At 56.3% G+C, this 21,254-nt stretch overlaps 2 protein-coding genes and 1 non-coding gene across 5 annotated transcripts; all 3 read right to left on the bottom strand.

Annotated features, from left to right (window-relative positions):
* Positions 1-301: 301 nt before the first annotated feature.
* Positions 302-11,844, bottom strand: SLC5A5 (solute carrier family 5 member 5). 3 transcript variants are annotated; one of them, XM_036450281.2, is made up of 15 exons: positions 11,284-11,841; positions 10,484-10,549; positions 10,117-10,168; positions 9,858-9,925; positions 8,335-8,489; positions 7,773-7,913; positions 7,570-7,699; positions 6,664-6,752; positions 5,855-5,967; positions 5,716-5,786; positions 5,212-5,298; positions 4,925-5,118; positions 2,068-2,186; positions 1,114-1,229; positions 302-621 (listed from the first exon to the last, which is right to left on the bottom strand). In XM_036450281.2, exons 1-15 carry the CDS (start codon positions 11,638-11,640, stop codon positions 451-453), a joined length of 1,929 nt encoding a protein of 642 aa, XP_036306174.1. In that variant the 5' UTR covers positions 11,641-11,841; the 3' UTR covers positions 302-450. The 3 variants fall into 3 exon arrangements, with proteins under 3 accessions (XP_036306174.1, XP_036306173.1, XP_036306172.1); XM_036450280.2 differs by lacking the exon at positions 2,068-2,186 and having other exon boundaries at positions 11,284-11,844; XM_036450279.2 differs by lacking the exon at positions 7,773-7,913 and having other exon boundaries at positions 11,284-11,844.
* A 5,838-nt stretch (positions 11,845-17,682) lies between these two features.
* RPL18A (ribosomal protein L18a) lies at positions 17,683-20,913 on the bottom strand. The gene is made up of 5 exons (XM_036450282.2): positions 20,761-20,913; positions 19,283-19,462; positions 18,664-18,793; positions 17,986-18,095; positions 17,683-17,826 (listed from the first exon to the last, which is right to left on the bottom strand). Exons 1-5 carry the CDS (start codon positions 20,776-20,778, stop codon positions 17,734-17,736), a joined length of 531 nt encoding a protein of 176 aa, XP_036306175.1. The 5' UTR covers positions 20,779-20,913; the 3' UTR covers positions 17,683-17,733.
* Positions 18,183-18,312, bottom strand: LOC118726204. Its single transcript, XR_004990234.1, has one exon. It is a non-coding gene; the product is annotated as a small nucleolar RNA SNORA68 (small nucleolar RNA).
* Positions 20,914-21,254: the final 341 nt, after the last annotated feature.

Below are 21,254 nucleotides of genomic sequence, written 5' to 3'. Positions count from 1 at the left end.
TCCCCAGGTCAGAGGCCATGTACATATGACCCTTCCAGGGAGGAAAACAAGGAAGAGGTGAAGGAGGAAAAGCTGGTGTCCACCTCTCAATGTATCTCTGGTTTGTCCTCTGGCCTTGGCCACATCCCTGCCCCTCTCCAGTTTTCAGTTCCCCTGCCTGTGAAATGAGGTACCGGGAGTGGAGGCGAGGGTGGGAGAAAACCTCCAAATTCCTTGCTAATGTTCAGACACCTTGCAGAAAGAGCTGGAGTCTTCCTTAGACCCTAAGGTTAGACCTGGAAGTTTCCCATGTTCTCCAGAGGGGATTCCAACATCTTTTTATTGTAGGTATGGAAAATTCCAGCCTCGTTTTGAGGGTGCTTGCAGGGGTACAGTGTCTAAGACTAACTGCTGGCTGGAGGTGGGGCTTCCCCATGAGTTTCCATCCCATGCGGCCAGCCCTGGGCTGGTTCAGAGGTCTGTCTCCCGCAGGTCATGGCCACCCTTAGGCCCTCTGCTGGGGTTCCACAAGCCAGAGCTGGCTCCGTTCACCTCCTTCTGCCCCAGGAAGAGCAGCTGGTCCTCAGTCGTGGGCAGGAAGCCAGGAGGCCTCTTGGCCCTGGGAGGCAGTTTCTCGGCCCCCTGTGGAGAGGAGAAAAGAAAGATCCCTTCAGCGCTTCCTTTTTCTGTGTTAGCTCATCTCCCAGAGGGGGACGCTGAGGGCCTGGGAGGATGGGTCCTGGGCCGGACATTGGGCAGGGCTGCACAATGTCCTCTTGTCCAGCGCCTCAGCCACTTCCCTCGGTCTCCAAAGACTCCATCCACTTCTCTTCCCCATGCCCATGGCATCTACAGTCCAGGCCATCAGTGCTTGCATGCATGCTTCCTCCATTCTCTCTCTGACTCTCTGCCTGTTACCCTTCAAGAAAATAAATATTTCCCCACAGCAGCTGGAGGGAGCTTTAAAACATTTCAGCCAAATAGATGCCTCCCCAATGCCCCTCTTGTCAAACCTATTCCAGCCTCAGGGCCTTCACACTTTTGTTCCCTCCATGGAGACTGCCCTTCCTCTGATGAGCTGACTTCTTTTCTCCTCATTCTGGGCTCTCTCAATGTCCCCTCTGCAGGACTGACCTTCACCAAGCTGTCGTCCTGGGTAGCCACTTCTTTCTTGGGAGCCACGGATGCTGTCTGCGACGTGAGGTCCCACCACAGCAAACCAGGATGCAGGGCACTGCGCTTGGTTGGGCCTGGGGGTCAGAGAGAAGGGGGGTCATTAAGTGAGGGGTGGCCAAAACTGGAGACTGGGGAGGGAAGGGAGAGCTCAGATGGACTCCAATCCAAGATCTGGTAGTGACCCATGGGGCGACCTGGCAAGCCTCTGCCCCCAGCTAGGCTTCAGTTTTCTTATGTACACATCAGTGGGTGGCCCGGAGGCGCCAGTGTGTGTGGTTCTGTTCACAGCACAGAGACAGACTCAATAAAAGCCTTGTAAATGTAAAGTCTACACTCAGAAAGCTGGAACGGGGGTAGGGAGATCTGGGGGAGATAATACAATAGATCAACCAAAGGACTTGTATACATGCATATAAGTACAACCAATGGACACAAAATTCTGGGGAGGTCGGGTATGTATGGAAGGGGGAGGTTAAATATGTACTCAGATAATAATTTAATTAAAAAAAGAAAGCTGGAACGGGTGCTGTTGTGACTATTGATTTCTCTTTATCTCTTTTCACTTCTTTGTGGGGTTCAGAATTCCCTGTGGAATGCGTAGCGGCCAAAGTCCAGAGGAGAATGTGTTTCAGCACCACGGACAGCACCTCGCTGCCTTACCCCACATTCTCCGGCAAGAACTTAATCTTTGGGGCTGTGCGGGGTGACTCAGTTTCCGCCTTTGCAAAATAGGACAAGCCCTGCAAGGTGCGGGGTGGTCCTGAGATGACACAGCATAAAGGCGCAGATGTGTCCAGTATATAGGGACCGCGTGGCCAATGGGGGCTTCCCTCCTCTTCTTCCTGCCCAGTGGGTCCTGGAGGCAGAGGGATGACCAGGGTGACCTCTGAGGAAGCCATAAGCCCTGCTTACCGGTCAGGTAGCTGATGAGGGCTCCACACAGCATGGTGCTCAGTGTGCCCAGGGCACCATAATACAGATAGGAAATGGCGTAGAAGCTGTCAGCCAAGTTGGGTCGACCGGGGTCTATTCTGGGGGTGGGAGAGACGAGCCTGAGTCCAGAAGCCACTCTCAGTCCTTTCCCTTCCTTCCATCTTCACTGCCACAGCCCAGCCCAGCCCTCCATTACTGGTCACCCAGATGTGTGCGGTAGCCAAAGACTTCTCTCCCACTCTCCTGCCCTCCTCCAGCCTTTTCCCTCACACAGCCAGAGGGGGTGTTACCAACATGGAACTCAGGTAACCTCCTGCCTCTGCTCCTTGCCCTCTGTGGCTCCCTGCTGTCCGTCCTCGGAATAAAACCACACGAAACTCTTAGAAGAAAGCATAGCCGTGAATCTTTATGACTTTGGTTTGGCAATCGTTACTTGAGTATAACACCAAAACCACAAGCAACTGAAGAAAACATAGATAAACTGGACTTCATAAAAATTAAAAATTCTTGTGCATCAAAGAACATTGTCAAGAGAAGAAAAGACAACCCACGACTGGGGATGGAAGGAGACTTTACTTTGGAGGGTGAGTGCACGCTGCGGTGTGCAGATGATGTGTTATTGAGCTGTGCTCTTGAGACTTGTGTGGTTTTATTAACCAATGTCACCTCAATAAATTCAATTAAAAAACCTAACACACACACACACACACACACACACAATCCACAGAATGGAAAAAGATATTTGCAAATCACAATTTAATAAGGATCTAGTATCCAGAATATATAAAGATATAGAGAATACTTAAATTACAACTCAACAATAAAAAGACCCAGTTTGAAAATGAACAAAGAATTTAAATAGACATTTCTCCAAAGAAGACATACTTATGGCCAACAAGCACATGAAAAGATGATCAGCATCATTTGTCATTAGAGAAATGCAAATCCAAGCCACAATGAGATACCACCTCACACCCACAGGATGGCTAGAATTTTTAAAAAGGAAAATGACGCCCTAACTGGTTTGGCTCAGTGGACAGAGCATTGGCCTGTGGACTGAAAGGTCCTGAGTTTGATTCCAGCCAATAGCATGTGCCTTGGTTGTGGGCACATCCCTAGTAGGGAATGTGCAGGAGACAGCTGATCAACGTTTCTGACTCTCTATCCCTCTCCTTTCCTCTCTGTAAAAAAATCAATAAGATATATTAAATAAATAAATAAATAAATAAATAAAAATAAAATAAAAAGAAAAATGATGAGTGTTGGTGGAGAAATGGGAACCCATGCTTGTGGGGTGTGAAATGGTACAGCTGCTGTAGAAGACAGTCTGGTGGCTCCTCAAAAAGCTAAACCAGGTGACCCAGCAATCCCACACCTAGGTATAGATCGAGAGAAATGAAACGCATGTCCACACCAAAACGTGTACATGAATGTTCACAGCAGCACTGGTCACATTCACCAAAAAGTAGAAACAACCAAAGTATCCATCAATGGATGAACGGCCAAACAAAATTCGGTGGACCCACACAATAAGTGTGATTCAGCTACTAAGAGGAATGAAGCAATGGCAAGTGCTACAACATGGATGAACCTGGCACACATCATGCTAGGGAGAGAGGTCAAACGGAGGAGGCCACACACTGTATGAATCCCTTTATATGAAATGTCCAGAAGAGGCGAATACATAGTGACAGAAAGTGCATTAGTGGTTGCCAGGGGCTGGGGAATAGGAAGTGACTGCTAATTGGCACATGGCTTCTTTTTGAAATGATGAAAAATTTCTTGAGTTAGTGGTGGTGGTTGTATAATCGTGCAAATATACTAAAACCCACTTTTAAATGACTAACTTTTAAAATATATTTTTTATTGATTTCAGAGAGGAAGGGGGAGGGAGAGAGAGAAACCTCAGTGATGAGAGAGAATCATCGATTGGCTGCCTCTTGCACACCCCTACTGGGGATGGGGCCTGCAACCTGGGCATGTGCCTGACTGGGAAGCCAAGAACCCAATTGTGACCTCCTGGTTGGTTCATAGGTCGACTCTCAACCACAGAGCCACACGAACTGGGCTTACATGATTAATTTTATGGTCTGTAAATGATATCACTGTGAAAAAAAACAGACCACCAAAGCCCCAGCTGGTTTGGCTCAGAGAACAGAGCATCAGCCTGTGGACTGAAGGGTTTCAGGTTTGATTCCAGTCGAGGGCACATGCCCAGGTTGTGGGCTCCATCCCCGTAGGGGCTGTGCAGGAGGCAGCCGACCAATGATTCTCTCTCATCATTGATGTTTCTATCTCTCTCTCCCTCTCTCTTCCTCTCTGAATTCAACAAAAATATATATACTAAAAAAATTTTAAAAAAATATGGAAGACACTGTTAATTAAAAACAAAAAACAAAAAAACAATCGGCCGAAACCAGTTTGGCTCAGTGGTAGAGCGTCTGCGGACTGAAAGGTCTCAGGTTCGATTCCGGTCAAGGGCATGTACGTTGGTTGTGGGCACATCCCCGGTAGGGGGTGTGCAAGAGGGGGGTGTCGATGTTTCTCTCTCATCCACATTTCTGGCTCTCTATCTCTCTGTAAAAAAATCAATAAAATATATTTTTTAAAAATAATAAATAAATAAATCGGACCAAATTCCTCCGGCTGGACCTCGTGTCCTATTCTTTCTTCCCCCTTTAAATCCACTGCAGCCTCACCTTAGCCAGTGCACTGATTTGAACTTGGGACCCCTCGGTCCCTCAGCTGGGAACGCCCTTTCCTCACCTCTGACCACGCCCGTCCTCCTCCTCATTGGGACTCAGGTTAGGGTCCCCTCCTGATCTCATGGTCTCACCTGGTGGCCCCCCCGGAGGCGTTGGCGAGGAGGAGCGGGCCCAGGAGGCCAGAGGCGTTGGCGGAGGGGCCCGCACAGCCCGCCGCGGAGGCCGGCAGCACCCCCATGCTCTTCGCTGTGGGCGGGTACAGCGTGGCGCCCACGGCCACCCACAGGGAGACGACCAGGCCGGCCAGCAGCCCGGAGAGGACGCCCTGGGGGCGGAGCGAGTCAGCCTGGGAGCGGCTGGCCCCGCCCCGGCCCCGGCCCCCGCCCCGCCCCGCCCCGCCCCCGGCGGCCGCACTCACCGGCGTGTTGCTCGCGGGGAGGAAGATCCCCAGGGAGAAGGCTCCGAGGAGGGGGCCGCTGAGGACGCCCATGACAGTGAAGGAGCCCTGCGGAGCGGTGGGGGTGTGTGTGGCTGAGGGCAGAGCCACCCACCTCCCCAGCCTCAGTTTACCCGCTGGGAATCCCCCTGCGGGCCTGAGCTTCTGCTGTGCCTCAGTTTCCCCAGGGAGGGGAAGCCCGTTTCTGTCTCCCCTGGGTTGGAGGCAAAGATGCCCATTCTCTCCCCTAAGGGATGCGGATGCGATCGATCCCACATCCAGTCTCTTCCTGCCCCAGGCCACCGCTTCCCCTCCCCGCACCGCCTCCCCTTCCCCCACCGCCTCCCCTTCCCCCACCGCCTCCCCTTCCCCCACCGCCTCCCCTTCCCCCACCGCCTCCCCTTCCCCCACCGCCTCCCAGGTGGCTGGTGGCAGACGGAACCCAGAGAGAGTGGGACCGCCCTGACCTCCGGGGCGAGGGCTCACCTGGAGGACCCCGCCCCCCAGCAGCGAAGACAGAGCCGCCACGGAGATGCAGGCCGAGCCGTAAATGAGCGCTGCAGCGAGGGGGGCACCGTCAGCGAGGAGAGGCTCCCTGGCCCCCCACCCCGACCCCCCAACTCACAGAGCCCCTTGGAGACGAAGACGAGCTTGCGGGGGGCCAGGCCGGGCAGCCGCGGCTTGATGAGGTCCTCCACCGTGACCGCGGCCATGGCGTTGATGCTGGTGGATGCGGTGCTGGGGCCGGCGGGGAGGGAGAGTGTGCTGTCAGCCCATACCCAGTGGCTGGCCACACCATCTCACCTGCCAGGACCCCACCTAGCCGCGGCAGAGGCATGGGTGATAGACTCCCCAGAGAGTGGAGAAGATGCCTACCCCACCCCCACTCCACAGACTTGAGATCCCCCCGCCCCCTTCCCACACACACACACACACACACACACACACACACACACACGAGCAGGGATCCCCATAACCAGGGACATGGATGACACAAGCTCTTGTTACAGAGGAGTAATGGGGTGCAGAGAACTGCCACCTGGGACCCCCGTCACCCTGTGGCCAGAAGTTATGGGAGACGTAAGACCGCCAGAATGTGAGTCCCCTGAGGGCGGGAGAGGGGGGCTGAGAGGTCACGGCGGTGCCCCCAGGATGTAAAACAGCAGCTTTACAACTGAGTGGCTCTCCATAGACATGTGTCTGGGGAAGAAGGGTGGAGAGAAGGAAGAAAGGGGAGCCAGATGTGGCTGCCTGGGACTGAGGGGAAGACACCACACTGCCAGACCCCCCTGAGCTGCCTGCTGGGAACCAAGCAGGAACTGTAAATGGCAGACGGGGTCCGGAGCGTTCTATCCCGCAGGGGGGCGGCTGGCAGGGGCAGGGCTCTGAGCGGCTCCGACATGGCGGGGCGAGCAAGCAGGGCCACTCACTCACCTGAGGGTGCCGCTGTAGGCACAGGCCAGAAAGAGGCCGGGGACGCCAGGCATGTCCTTGAAGATGTCCAGCACCAGCAGCGGCATGTACTGGGGGGAGGTGGGGGTCAGCCTCCAGGACAGGAGCACCCAGAGGCTGGGGCTTCTGTCTGCCCTCACCCTGCATGGCCCCAGCGCCCAGTGCAGGCTGGGCTCACAGTGGGCACTCGGTGTGTGTTTGTTGATGGATGCACCTGTGATTGCCACTGAGCCCCGCCACGCACAGAGCCCTGGGGTTCCAGGGAGGCAGGGCCCCGTGCCATCGCTTTATGGACGAGGACAGTGAGGCTGAAGGCTGCAGTCGGGCAGTCAGGATTCTGACCCCAGAGGATGGCAGATGCAACAGCCTTGCAGCCTCTGTCCACCCTGTACCCTGTGGCTAGAGCTGCCCTTGACTTGCCTGCGGACCTTAGACAGTTGCCTCTGCCCCCTCAAGCCTCAGTTTGCTCATCTGTAAAGTGGGCACCGTGACATCCTCGGCCTTATCACATATGGAAGGATGTGAGGGGACACTCACTGCTTGTGCAGGGAGGGAACAGCGTGAGGCACAGGGTCGGCGGGTGGGACACGGGAGCTGGTCATCATTGTGAACATCAGCACCATCACTGCATTGGACCACAGCCCCATCTCCCTGATGGCCCTCAGGGAGTCTGACTCTAGATCTGGATGTGCCCCTCTCCTGCTCACATCCACCATGGCTCCGCATGGCCCCCCAGGTCCTCCTCTGAGCCAAGCTCTCTCCTGCTTCTGCACCTTTGCACAGGCTGCTGGGAGAGCTCTCCTACCGTCACCCCCAGAGATTCATCCGCATGGAGATTCAGAGTGGGGGCGGGGTCCGGAGAGGCCTGGGAGCCCGGACCACACGCACCTGGTCGGCGGCAGAAATACGCCCTGTGAGGAGGGGGTCGCAGTCCATGTAGAGTGTGAACATGACGATGCCACAAGCAGCAGCGCTGGACACAATCAGGAACAGGCCCACCTGGTTGATGAGCAGGGCCCTGGGGGGATGGGGGGGGCGGATGTGCATCCTAGAGATCCCCATCCCACCCCCCCACCCCCCCAAACACTTACAGCTTGGCCTGCTTCTCTGTGCGGCAGCCCACATAGCGCTGCACCTGTGCTTGGTTCACGCCGTACATGGAGAGCCACACCAGCGTGCCGCCCACCGTTAGAGTCCAGAATGTGTACCGGCTACGTGGGTCTGGGTCAAAGCTGGAGGCGGGCAGGGCAAGCCGTCCATGTGGGGATACCACGTTGAATCCCCTTTTCCCAGGGCCCCAGATGGCTATTACCCTTCAGGGCCTTAAGGGGACATTTGGGATGGGTTTTGAAGTGTGAGTAGGAGTTTGCCTGATTGAAAATTCATGTATTTGTTTACTGAGTCATCTGTGCTTGTGTTCCAAAACCATTCTTCCTGTGCCCAGCTGGGACCTCAGAGAGCCTTCAGTTCCCAGTGGCTTTGGAGGAGGGGGTAGGGGAGTACAGAGAAGGGGAGCCGGGGTGCAGTCTTTGGGGAGCCTGGGGAGGGGATCAGGGTAGTCTTCCTGGAGCAGTAGGCACTGGCTGGCTTCTCCCAGGGGAGAGGGATGCCTGCTCCATCTATTTACATTATCCCCCCTACATTTTCACTCACTCCAACAGGTTGATCCGGGAGTGGTTCTGGGCAAGCTTGAACACCTGCCTGGGCCCGCCCCCAAGCACGGTCCCACGAACCAGGACAACCCAGAAGCCAGCCAGCATCACCACGACCTGGAACACATCAGTCCAGATCACAGCCTTCATGCCGCCCTGCAGGATGTGACAGAGAGGGAGAGGGGGGGTCAGACAGAGACCTGTCTGGGGCCTGCAAGACAGGACAGAGGGAGGCAAAGAGGGAGCAGATAGGAGACCTGGCTGGGGCCAGTCTGGCCTGGCCTCCAGCAGTAGCTGGGACCAATGCCCCTTTCTGCCTCAGTTTCCAATCTGTAAAGTAGGGTTAATAACAGTACTCTCCTGCCCTGGCTGATGTGGCTCAGTAGGTTGGAGTGCCGTCCCACACAAGGAAAAGTGGCGAGTTTGATTTCCAATTGGGGCAGGGGTTGGATCTTCTGTCAGGGTGTGTTCGGGAGGCAACTGATGAATGTTTCTCTCTCTCTCCTCCCCTTTCCTCTCTCTAGAATCAATTAAAACAAATAACAGCACTCTCCTTATGGTGATGTAAGAATTAAATTAGTTAATATGAGAAAAATATTTAGAATGGTACACAGAAGTGCTCAGTGAGTGAGTGATGGCTGCTATTATGATTACTATTTTTATTATTATTATTACCATTATTATTACTTGCTGTGTTTACCCTCCCAGCCTCCATGCTTTTACATTCCCATGGCAGCCCCTGCATTTTCCTGTGGAAAAGCCCCTTTTCCCTCATAGCCTGGTCAGGTGAGGCCAAGCCTGCTCCCAGCTCCAAGAATAGCCAATTAGAATATCTGAACCCCAAAAGGGGAAGGGATTAAGCAAAAAACAAAACAAAAAAAACTACCAAAAACCTCATAGACACAGACAACAACATGGCGATGACGGAAGAGGAAGGGAGGGGGGAGGGGGAAGAGGGCATGGGGGGATAAGCGGTGATGGAAGGAGACTTGGGCTGGTGAACACACAATACGGCATACGGAGGATGCATTATAGAAGTGTACACCTGAAATCTATACACTTTTATTAACCAATGTCACCTCAATAAATTCCACTTAAAAAAGGAAGATCCCAGCCCCCAAACCTCTGCTCATTCTGTGCACAAGACCAGAGTCAGCCAAACAGCGCCCTCCTGGCCTTTAGCCAGCCCATCCTGAGATAGGAACTCACTTCCTGCCAAAGGGAGGGATGCCGGGGCTGATGGAACCCCTAGAGGCGGCAGAGGTACGCAGAGGACCCTATTGTAGCCCCTGGATCGAGCCAGGCCTGAAGCTGCCTTATACCTGGACCCTAACCAACAAGCCTTTCACATATTCTTTCATTATTTCATTCTTTCATTGTAAAGACGAGGAAGCAGGCCCAGCTGACACGGGGTCTTTTCAGGAGGAAGGAATAGGAGGGAGGATAGACAGCCAGTCCAGGGTCTCCCCTCTCCAGCGGGCCTGAAGCTCCCCAGTGGGGTCCGAGGGGGCGGGGGTCACTCACCACAGTGGTGTACAGTGTACAGATGATTCCAGTGGACAGGAGTGACCCCCAGATGTCCAGCCCGGTCACTGTTCAAGGAAATCCCCCCATTAGGCCACCAAGTGGGGTGCCAATCTGGACTCCAGTGTCTTGGGCTCTCCTCTCTCCAGGAGTTTTCCCTCCCAAGCGGCCCTGGGACAGCCCCTGCCACCGCCTCTGGTAGACCCTGTAAGCCTTCACTGCACCCCAGACAGCCTCCCCTGATCTCCCAGGGCCAAACCTTGGTTCAGGATGAGTGCAGGGGCGTAGATCACGATGCCCGTGTATAGCACCTGCAGGGGGGAGCGGGAGGTAGGGTGGCAGCTGTGGTGCCTGGGGATGAATCCAGAGATGGGAGAAGGAGAGTGTTTGGGGCAGAGAGGAGGCAGGTGGGCGGGGCCATGCAAGTGGGGGCTGGGTCAGGTCGGGTCAGGTCTGGCAGAAGCGGGAGGCCAGTAGACCTGAGTGAAGTGGGCAGAGTGTGGGCAGAGCCTTGCTGGGTGGAAATGGGGCCCCCCGGGGAGAGGTGGTGAAGGATGGAAGAGGGTTGTGGGCGGGGCGGACGCAGGCGGGACCCTGCGGGAGAGGGCGGGGCCCAGGCCGCTCACTGTGGCCATCAGGTACTGCAGGGTCCCACAGAGCCGCACAGCTCGGCTGAAACGAAGCTCCAGGTACTGCAAGAAGGAGCCAGTGCTCTGGTCACCTGCACAGGTCCTACCTCGGGGTGCGGGACCTCTGGGGCCCTGCCCCCGCCCCCGTGGCTCCTGCCCTCCCTCCAGAGGACAGCTTTGCTCTCGGCACTCTTGCCCGTGGGAACCTTGACCAAGGATACACATTCCCACCAGCCCTCACACACCTGTGCACACCCACCACCTCCATGCCTGTGCCCATGGCATGTGTGTACACGTCCCCTCACCACACACACACTGGTGGCCAACAGTTACTAGCCTCGATTTTAATCACTTCGCCCAGCGCCTAAGGAAGGTCCTGCAATTAGCCAGGTTGGACACATGGGAACTCTGAGCTCAGAGTGGGAGACAGAGGGGAAGCCAGGTTTGGAATCTCCAGCCCGCCCTCCGACGGCACTCAGGCGTCTGCATGCTGGGACATGCCGGGGGCAGGTGTGTGCCTGTCCACAGGTGAGTGCAAACAGGGCCCCACCCGCTGCGGGCTTCCACCGAGGAAGAGAACCAGAATACTGCTCTTCCTCCTTCCTGCCCCTGGCCACTGCCTGGGGCCTCTTCCCGGAACCCTGCCCACCTGGGTGCCCACAGGGCGGGGGCGGGCACAGAGCGCCCAGGAGCCTCTCTGTGTGCCCTGCACAGCAGCCCAAAGCCCCAGGGCTCCCCCCACGGCACCCCCGCGCTCCCGGCCAGCGGGCCGGCTCCGGCCTCTGCCCAGTCAGTACCTGGTAGGTGCTGGTGAGGCCCAGGCGGTAGAAAACGGGCAGGTAGAAGGCGGCCGTGAGCAGGGAGTTGAGCAGCTGGCCCAGGCACATCCAGAGGAACTTGAGGCCGTAGCGGTAGGCCTCGGCGGGCACGCCCAGCACCTGCACGGCCGACATGAAGCTGGCGGCCAGCGAGAGGCCCACGGGCAGGGCGGCCAGGCGCCGGCCCCCGGTGAAGAAGTCCTCGGCGCTGCGCTGCCCGCCCCGCGCCAGCCCCACCCACAGCCCGATGCCCATGGACACGAGGAGCATGAGCGCGAACACCGCGTAGTCCCAGGCCCCGAACGTGGCCCGCGCCCCTGCCCCGACGGCGGCCATGGGGGAGTACAGGTGCCGGACCGGGCGCCACTTCGCCCGCCCGGAGGTCGGCGGCGGCCGGGCAGGGATGGAGCGGCGGCGGGAGGATGCTCGGCCTCCTCCGCGGGGCGCGCGCCGGTTCCCTCCGGGTCCTGGTGGTCCGCTGCCTCCCGGGCTCTCCTCTCCGTCTACGCGGGCGCCTCCGCCGTCTGCCTGTCTGTCTGCCTGCCTGCCTGCCTACCTGCCTGTCTGCCTGCCTGCCTGTCTGTCCTTCTGCCTGCCTGTCCTTCTGCCTGCCTGTCTGTCTGCCTGCCTGCCTGCCTATCCTGTCTGTCTGTCCGTCCGTCCGTCCGCCCGCCCGCCCGCCCGCCTGCCTGCCTGCCTGCCTGTCTGTGGGTCCACCTCGCCTCCCCCTCCGTCGGGCTGCGGCCAAGGCTCCGTCCTGCTCCCGCTCCCGGGGAGGCGCGCTCGGCGCGGACGGCAGGAGGTCCTGGCGAGGCTGGAAGGGGCGGCCCTGGGCCTGCGGGCTGCGGATTTATGGGCCTCCCGCCCAGGTCAGCCAAACTCCGCCCCCAGACCTGCCCGCACCCTTTCCTCCCTGGACGGGCTGGTCACATGAGTGTCTGCAGGGGGCCGGGCTGGCTGAAGGGGCTCTGAGCTCCCCGGAGCGCACTCTCCTCGGGACTGGGGTTCACCTTCCAGGTTGGGGGTCCCCTAAGGAGAGCTGGACTCCCCTAAACCCCTTCTCCAACTGGACTCTCCTTTTAGAGCCCAGGAGCGCATCGCCGAGCCCCACCCTGGGGCTGAGCCGCAGGGAACACTCTGGGTAAGGAGACTGGACGTCCCGATTTTAAAAAAATATATATTTTATTGATTTTTTCCAGAGAGGAAGGGAGAGGGATAGAGAGCTAGAAACATCATTGAGAGAGAAACATCGACCAGCTGCCTCCTGCACACCTCCTACCAGGGATGTGCCCGCAACCAAGGTACATGCCCTTGACAGGAATCGAACCTGGGACCTTTCAGTTGGCAGGCCGATGCTCTATCCACTGAGCCAAACCGGTCTCAGCACGTCCCGATTTTGAACAATTTGTCCCACAGCGTTTAAAAAAAGTCCCGATTTTGAGAGATGCAAATCAAAACAACAATGCGGTACCATCTCACACCTGTCAGAATAGCCAACATCAACATATCAACAAACGACAAGTGTTGCGAGGTTGCGGAGAAAAAGGAACCCTTGTGCACTGCTGGTGGGAATGCAGACTGGTGCAACCACTGTGGAGAACGGGATGGAGTTTCCTCAAAAACTGAAAATGGAACTCCCATTTGACCCAGTAATCCCACTCCTAGGAATATATCCTAAGAAACTAGAAACACCAATCAGAAATGATATATGCACCCCTATGTTCATAGCAGCACAATCTACAATAACTAGAATCTAGAAACAGCCTAGGTGCCCGCCAGCAAATGATTGCATCCAAAAACTATGGTACATCTACACAATGGAATACTATGCTGCCATAAAAAAGGAATGCTCATCATTTGCAGCAACCTGGACAGAATTAGAGAACACCATGCTGAGTGAAATAAGCCAGTCAATGAAAGAGAAATACCACATGACCTCACTCATTTATGGATATTAAAGAACATTATAAATTGATGAACCAAAAGACAGATATAAAGATAGTAAAGCAACAAGCAGACTGTCAAATTGCAGCAGGGAGGGTAGGGAGATCTGGGAGAGATAAGAGATCAACCGAAGGACTTGTATACATGCATATAAGTACAACCAATGGACACAAAACTCTGGGGAGGGAGGGTATGTATGGGGGTGGGGGCAATGTTAAAATATGTACACAGATAATAATTTAATTTAAAAAATTAAAAAAAGTCCCAATTTTTTTTAAACGCCGCGGGACGCGGGACAAATTGTTAGGAATCGGGACTGTCCCACCAAAGCAGGATGTCTGGTCACCTTACCTTCGGGGCCAGGTCCTTGGTGCATATGCACCGGGGGAGATGGCCTCTCGGGACCGCTTCCCCATCTGTAGGGAGGGAGGAAGGAGGCCCTGCCTCAGGGAGCCCGCGTGACACCAACCTGGCGCAGACCAAGAGCCTTTTCATTCCTTTCTTAACCTATTCTCTGGCTCCTTGTCAAACACGCACAGAGCATCTGCCTGTGTCAGGCACACCGCACCATGAAGGTCGTGCGAGGGGCTGTCAGTGGCTGTGACCCCGAATGAGTGGTGACGTCAGGCGTGTGCCCACCACACAGCTGAGGACACTGAGACGGGAAGTCCCTTGCCTGGGGTCATGCCATCAAGGTACCCAGACACTGTCATTTTGGGACCCTTCGCTGGGGGACCCAGAAAGGACTTTGGGCTCTGGTGGCTCTGATTCGCCCTCGAAAAGCTGGGTACCTTCCTCCGTGAAGGGGCGGGACCTAAAAATCCGCAGGTGGAATGCTAGCACCCTCCCCAACCGCAGTCCTCACCGGCCTCTGTCGCCCCCTGGTGGCTCCCTCTGGCCCGCATGCGTCGCCCCAGCTGAGTCCAGTGTGTGTGGGGGGTGGGGGGGTGGTAATTCACGAGTGTCCCCCGGGACTCGTTTCTCATTATATATGTGATGTGTAGGCCCCTCTCTTCTCATTATATATGTGATGTGTAGGCCCCTGCTCTGTCACCGCAACTGTCAAGCGGCCACCTGTGGCTCGCTGGCTTGCCCCCTCTGCCCTAGGGGGGATGATGTGGAGGACACCAGCTCCTCTTCCTTCCACCTCCATTAGTTTTCCAGGCCCTGGTGTGACATCTTCCTGGAAAACCTGCTGGGGAAAGGGGAAATCCGGCAGGGATCTCTTCCGAAAAGTCATGCAAACCAATTACAACATATGCAAACCTGTCTCCCCAGGGAGATTCCTAGAAGGGGTACCATTTGGTGTCAGCATGAGTCTTCCCCTACCCTACCCTGGAGGGGGGGGGGGTGGGGACCCAACCACAGCCTGACACCTGGGCGAAGGCCTGTTCACACAGTACCTGCTGTGCACAAGGCCCTGCACTGAGCGCTGGGGACCAGGTGGGCCCCCTGGGCACACAGGATCAGGACACTGACCCAGCCATCTCAGAAGCGACTGGGTGACAAGAATGATGGCCTGGGGCAGCCATTATGCGGGGCCTGTGGGTGGGGCACATTCTGGGTGGAGAGTGGAGACTTATAGGCAGAGAATGAGCCGGGCTGGGGTAAGGGCCAGGGGGGGAAAGGAGCTGGGCAGGGAGGGCCACCAGGGGATCTTGAGTCTTGGTGGGGATGTGGATTTTATTTCATTTATCAGGGCACACATTGATTCTTGTGTGCCCTGACTGGGGATTGAACCGGAAGCCTTGGCTTATTGGGATGATGCTCTAACCAGCTGAGCTATGCAGCCAGAGCCCAGGGGCATCCAGTTGAAGTTCGGGATCTAGTCTTGAGAACCTTAGGATCCTGATTCTCAAGTCTCTGGGTCTCCTGGGGCCCCCAATCTTCTTGCCTTGGTACCTACCTGTGGCACCTAACTCAGGAGCTGGGTGCAGGGTGGGTCAGGGAGGAGCGGTTCTGTCTCCTCCAGGGCTCCCAGCCTTGCCCAGGAATGGGTCCAGGATGCCTCAGCACCTGGGGCCGTGGGAAGGGTGGACTGTCGGCCTCCAAGCGGACCAGTGGTGTCAGCAATCCACGGACCATCCTGCCTCATGGGCCCCATTTCCGCCCAATTCCAGCTTTGCTCCAGGTGGTTCTGGCACAGCACCCTTGGTTCAGTGGCCTTCACCTCCAGCCAGTCCCACCAGCTGCTCTTCGCAAGGTTTGAGGGGAATTGGCAGGGGAGTGGTTACACGGTAGTACGAGGATGAACAAATGGCAGGGTGGGTGGATGAGCAGGTTGAAGATAGGAGCTGGGCTTACCATCCTCAGCTCAAGGCTCCTCAATAATGGGATTGCCCCACACCTTGGCTAGTGGGGGCAAAGCCCTCCCAACTGGTCCCCAGGCCATAACATGGATGATGCCTTGGTGGGACCCCAAGGTGATGAGGTGCCCAGTGGGCCTTTGTGGGATGCTGAACTTCCACATTCCTGGCAGTACATCCTCGATCTCAACTTCTAGCTTATCTGAAGCCTCCCATCCCCAGAACTGAGGGATCACCATTACATCACTTAATAGGACTGAGGGCTCAGAGTAGGCAGTGACTTGCTCCAGGCCACATGAGAAATGACCTAGCAGCCACAGTGTCAGGAATCCAAGCTCTTCCCATTTCATTGCTGGTGTGGCTTGTGTCCAACGATGGCTGTTGGAGTGGGCATTGTGGCAATATACCAATTGTAAGGGTACTTCCTGTTAGTGACACACATCACTGCTGCTATCACATGGCCACTCCTAATTGCAAGGGAGGCTGGGAAACTTTCTGGATGGCATCTATAATAGATATGGAGAGCCTGTTACTGAGGGGGTGGAGAGAGGAACATTTGGGGAAACTAGTTTTTGCTGGAAACCACAATAGGTGAATGAAACCCACAAGGCAAACGCGTTGGCAACATGGGGAGCTTTTTCTCCCAAGGTTTTACAGATCTGTAACTAGCAGCCCAATGAGCCAAGACCATACAAATCAATTTGTGTGTGTGTGGGGGGGAGATATACCTGCTTTATAAAAAGCCAACCCTAACTGATGATTTAGTCATCAGTTTACTAACCCACCAGTGCTGGCAAAGTTGGGAAAAACCAGGATTCCTTTTTTAAAATATGTATTTGAATTCAGAGATTGAAACACCAATGAATCAATTGGCTGCTTCCTGCATGTCCCCTACTGGGGCCCACAACCCTGGCCTCACCAGGAATTTAACAGTTCAACCACTGAGCAACACTGGCCAGGCCAAGATCCCTTAATGCCGTTGGATATAGATGCATTTATGGAGGGTATTCTGGCAGTGCCCAAATCAAGCACCTGGCCCAGCAATTTATCCCATGTGCTGCAGACACACACGGGTAGAATATTCATTGGTCATCTGCCCTTTTCTAGATTTTCACAAACATGGTTCTGCTGGGAGCAGTGACATGTGGTTCCAGCCCGTCTGTCTGGTGGGGGTTGAAAGCAAAGTCATCTGAACGGACTTATGGCTCGGAAACAGTAGAGGCGGGCCCGGTGATGATCTGTGGAGAGCAGCCCAGGCTGAGGGCTCAACATTGTTGACTCAGCAGGTAAAGCACCGGAGGAACTCAGAAACCAGGGGCCCCTCAGGCCAGTCTCACCCAAGAACGGGGGCTATGCACAGGCTGTGCCTGGGATCTGGCCTCTCCACAGGTGGGTTTAAGCACTACCCCTTCTGTGGGACAGCAGCTGTCCCTGCCAGGACTGGCATTCTGCCTTTGTGCCCTTGGGCTCCCCCCTGACCCATGGGTCCTGCCCAGCCTGTGCCTCCGGTGCTTGCACCCTGCATTGCGGAGCAAATGTGGTAGGTGGCCTGGATACCAGTGCTGAGGGACCGAGGAGACACATTAAGGACAGGCGCTTCCAAGGCCTGTGTCTAACTCCTCCAGGGCTCAGTCAGGGTGGGATTAGCTTCATGCCTGCATTTTTTCCAGGTTTAAGTGGTTTCCTGGAGACAAATGCCCTCTAACACCCTGGAAGAATCTTGGAATCAAGAACCAGTTTCTGGGCCAGGAGGGGAGGCGATCCCCCCCACATCTTGCCAATGGAGGCCTGTGGTAGATTTGGAGGCCAAGCCTGTGCTCTACAATGTGCCTCAAAGCTCACAGCGAGGGCTGCGTGATGGGGCTGAAAACTCGGCCCTCACACCAGGACCCCACCCGTGACAGCTCCTCGCTGCACAAAGGCTCAGGAACTGAGTGGGCAGGAGAGATTGGGGGCGAGCCCCTCGCTATTCCTGGGACTCCCAGCACCCCTTCTGAGGTTCCTGATGTCTGGGCCCCACTTGCACAAGAATACCCCTCTCAGAGCAGAGAACTCATGGCTAGCTCTGCTGCGCATTTTGAGTTTTGCGGGGTGTGCAAAGAAAACCAAGTGAGTGTGAGCAGCCCGGCTTTCCCGTAGAGTTTATTTGGGCAGACCAAGGGGCGGCGAGGCCCTGCATCTAAAAGAAGGTGTTGGGCCTCTTGGTGGTGAAGCGTGGCTTGTGCTGGCGACGAAGGACCCGGTGCGGCAGCGGGAACTTGATCTTGGAGTCCTGTGACGGAGAGAGGCAGGTGAGGGGGTGGGGAGGGAACCTCTTAACCGCTGTCCTTTGAAAGGTCTACAGAAGCGTGGACATGCCCCACTGGGCTCCTGCGTCAGACCCAAGGCTGGGGGAGCCCCCCCCAGTCCAGCAGGGGCCCAGCGCACTCACGTGGAACTGCTTGACCGCCGGTCGGCGGCACTTGCTGGCTGCGATCTCCTCCACCTTCATGATCTGGATGGAGTGGGCGCGGGCTCGGTGCCGGGCGCCCATGTCTCGGTCTGCAGGGTGAACAGGCACTAAGGTGTCTGGGTGTTCCCCAAACCCCCCTTGGGTGCTTGCCCAGGAGACCCAACTCTGGCCACCAGGAGTGTTGAACCTTCCAATTCACTTTGAGGGGCACAGTCACAGCCCCCAAAGGCGACAAGATCCACTTGCTGTCAGCACCCGTTTCAACGGCTGCTACAACAAGCAGCAGTTCTTGGGTTTAGGTGCTTGGGTTCCAGCCGACAGGTGGCCCAGCCTGGGAGCACCCTGGGCCACTACAGGTCCTGATACAGGACAGGACAGGGGCTGGACGCGGGTACGGGTGGGAGCTGCATCTGTACCAGACACTGGCCCCAGAAGCCCACTTGCTGCGAGGCTCCAGGGAAAGGTGTTCCTGGGATACCGTCCCCATCCATCTCTACACCCTGAGCAAACTCCCATCACCATCCCCGGTCTCCCCACACCCCGCAAAGGCGCTTGCATTTGTCCTGCCTCAGGGGGAGGGGGAAGAGGAGGAGGTATCAGACCGAGCTGCAGATGTCAGGGTGACTAAAAGGACGGACGGCTGTGGCAGAAGCTTACAGCACTGGGTGACGGCGCCGGCGGTGGTCAGGTCCCGGTACTCCCGGTACATGTTGTGGGTGCCACTGCGGGAGTCGTAGCGCAGCCAGATGCCGAAGTTTTTTACGCGAAGGGGGGATTTCTCAAACACCTGCCAAAAAGAAGACTGGCTGAGGGGAGAGTAGTAAATGGGCCTCCACCCGACCTCTACCCTCACCGGGCAAATACTTCTTCTACCCTTGCTGTCCCAGACACCCCCACGGCAAAAGTGGGGACCAGCATAGGTCTTAACTCCTCCCAAACCAACTCTGAAGACCAGCTGCCGCCATGTAGCCACACGATGAAGAGTCCGGTGCCCATCACGGCAGTGTGCCCAGGCGACGGCACTTTTCCTCTTCACAGGTGAGGTCCAGGGAAGGTGGTGACCCCAGCTCAGATATCCCAGCACAACAGCCACCCCATCCCAGGCCTTGGGCTTTCTCGTTAAGAGAAGAGCACTGACTCACCCATCCTATTGGGACCTAGGCCTGAACTACCCGTGAACAGGACCCAGGCTCTGAAGCCCACAGCCCTGGGAGCCAGGCCTGCCTCCTGGGAGGTGCAGACCCACTCCAGACCCGCCCGTCCTGGACACCCATACCTGCCCACAGTAGACGATTTCCCCCGAAGACTTCTTCATCTTCTTCAGCTGAGACACAAAGTACCAGAAGCGGGACTTGGCAACAACATGGTTGGGTGCAAAGATGCGCATGCGGTAGAGGGGAGGCGTGTGGCACTTGGGGGTGGGCAGGCAGCGCCCCACCACTTTGTACTCTCGAAGCTGAAACAGAATCAGGGGTGAGGTAGGACCAGCAACCAGGCACCTGTGCAGATGCCTCGCTCTTTCCCAAGACCTGTGATGCCCCAGCCCTGGGCTTCCATGTGATTGTGTTCACCTCACTGTCCAGCCTTCCCCATAAAAGGGCAGGGTGCCCTCTGCCTTGGCGCGAGAAAGGTGGGCAGGATTATCAACCTCACTGTCTCTCCCTTTGTCTTTATACTTGTGGCAAAATGGAGGCCTAGACTTGCAGCCTCAGAATAACCTGGCAACCTTCATCCACAGCATCTCTGCAGCTCACAAACATCCTACCCAAGTTCTTTCACTCGGGGGCTCAGGGACACTAACCGGCCTGGGATCTCACAGCCCCTCCAGGTAGCACCAAAACAAGAACCCAGTTTCCTCTCCAGCCCTGGGCTCCCTGCACTGCTGCCAGCATTTCCCTAGATGCCCAAGGAGATTTGGGTTCCCTGTCTACATGAATGCTAAAGTGAGTTGTCTGCCAAATCGAAGCCTGCGATATGGTAGAAAAGAACCACCTACCTAAATGACTCGCCACCATCTTAAGATCAGTAAAAGATAGCCCCAAATACTGCCAACGCGGCTCCTACTTCCACTTCTGAATCTGCCACATTAACACGGTAAGCGCCCAGCCGGTTTTGTCTTCCGGACGGAAAATAATAGTGTGTCACCGGTGACTGACAGGGCGCTTAACGTGTTAACCTCGCGGATCACCCGTTCTTAAAGGGACCGACGCAATCCCTTCCCCAGCGTGGAAACTGAGGCTGGAGAGCTGTACATGAGCCCCCGCCCTGTAATTCCCCGGACCCACTCTCCCATCCCTGCATCACAGCGCCCTGATTTTGCCCAGCACTTGCCACAGCGATAAGGCTCGCAATCTCCTCGTCCATTCGGGTTTATAGCTTTCTTCTGCTTCTCACAACCATACTGGGGAACATGGGAACACTACTGCCTCCCCCAGGACCAGGTTCACTATCCGAGATTCGGAGACTCAACGAGGTCTGGCGGCAAGAGCCTCCACAATGGGCAACGTGGGGGGAAAAAAAGTCGGTCTCTGGCCTCCGACCCCGCGATCCCCGAACGGGCCCGGATCAAGAACCGGCCTCCCCACGCGGCGCCCAGAGTGGCCGCCATGTTGGCTGCAGCTCAGGGCAGCCGCACGGACAGCACGGGCCCCATCCGGGAGCGCGCACTACCGACTCGGCCCACAACCCCTCCTGGGTCCCCCATTCGATTCGCGACGCGCTCCCCGGCCCCCTCCCTTGTCGCGGCCGCCTTACCGTTCCCGAGGCCTTCATGGCGTGCAGCCCGCGTTCGCCACCACCCACAAAAGGAAGTGTCTCCTCTCGCACAGCCGCTCACCACGGCTTCGTTACAGGAAGTCCCGCCCTCTCGAAGCCGCGGGTCCATTGGCTTCTTGGCCCCGCGCTCAACCACATCTGTTTCTTCATTGGTTCTAGATACACCAATGTCTTTACAGCCCCGTCTTCCTTAGCGACTAGACTACAACTCCCAAGAGGCAACGCGGATAGTCCCTCCTGTTCCGCCGCGGCCGTAAGGTTGCATAGGCGCGCGCAGCACGCCGGGAGTGGTAGGCAACGGGAGAGACGTCAGCGGCGAGTTACAGCATTTACATTCCCCCTTCTGTCCCCTCTCCCCAACCCTGCCACAGCTTAAGTATAAATATCTAGAATGGGCGTGATTTTATGTTATGATGGCGACGCCTTTCCAAGAGGTGTGTTACGGAGGTCTCAAGCCACAGATCTGAGAATTC

Source organism: Pipistrellus kuhlii, unplaced genomic scaffold (assembly GCF_014108245.1).
Source record: "Pipistrellus kuhlii isolate mPipKuh1 unplaced genomic scaffold, mPipKuh1.p scaffold_m20_p_21, whole genome shotgun sequence".
Classification (NCBI taxonomy): Eukaryota; Metazoa; Chordata; class Mammalia; order Chiroptera; family Vespertilionidae; genus Pipistrellus; species Pipistrellus kuhlii.
This window is presented reverse-complemented; position numbering and strand designations above follow the sequence as displayed.

Excerpts from the sequence above, each read along its gene's own strand:
- SLC5A5 (XM_036450281.2), bottom strand. The coding sequence starts at position 11,640 with ATGGCCGCCGTCGGGGCAGGGGCGCGGGCCACGTTCGGGGCCTGGGAC. Across the intron at positions 6,753-7,569 it reads GTATTTCTGCCGCCGACCAG|TACATGCCGCTGCTGGTGCT; the intron begins GTGCGTGTGGTC and ends ACCTCCCCCCAG. Across the intron at positions 5,119-5,211 it reads TCCCCGCGAGCAACACGCCG|GGCGTCCTCTCCGGGCTGCT; the intron begins GTGAGTGCGGCC and ends CTCCGCCCCCAG.
- RPL18A (XM_036450282.2), bottom strand. Across the intron at positions 18,794-19,282 it reads AAATCGTCTACTGTGGGCAG|GTGTTTGAGAAATCCCCCCT; the intron begins GTATGGGTGTCC and ends TCTTTTTGGCAG. Across the intron at positions 17,827-17,985 it reads CGGCGGTCAAGCAGTTCCAC|GACTCCAAGATCAAGTTCCC; the intron begins GTGAGTGCGCTG and ends TCTCCGTCACAG.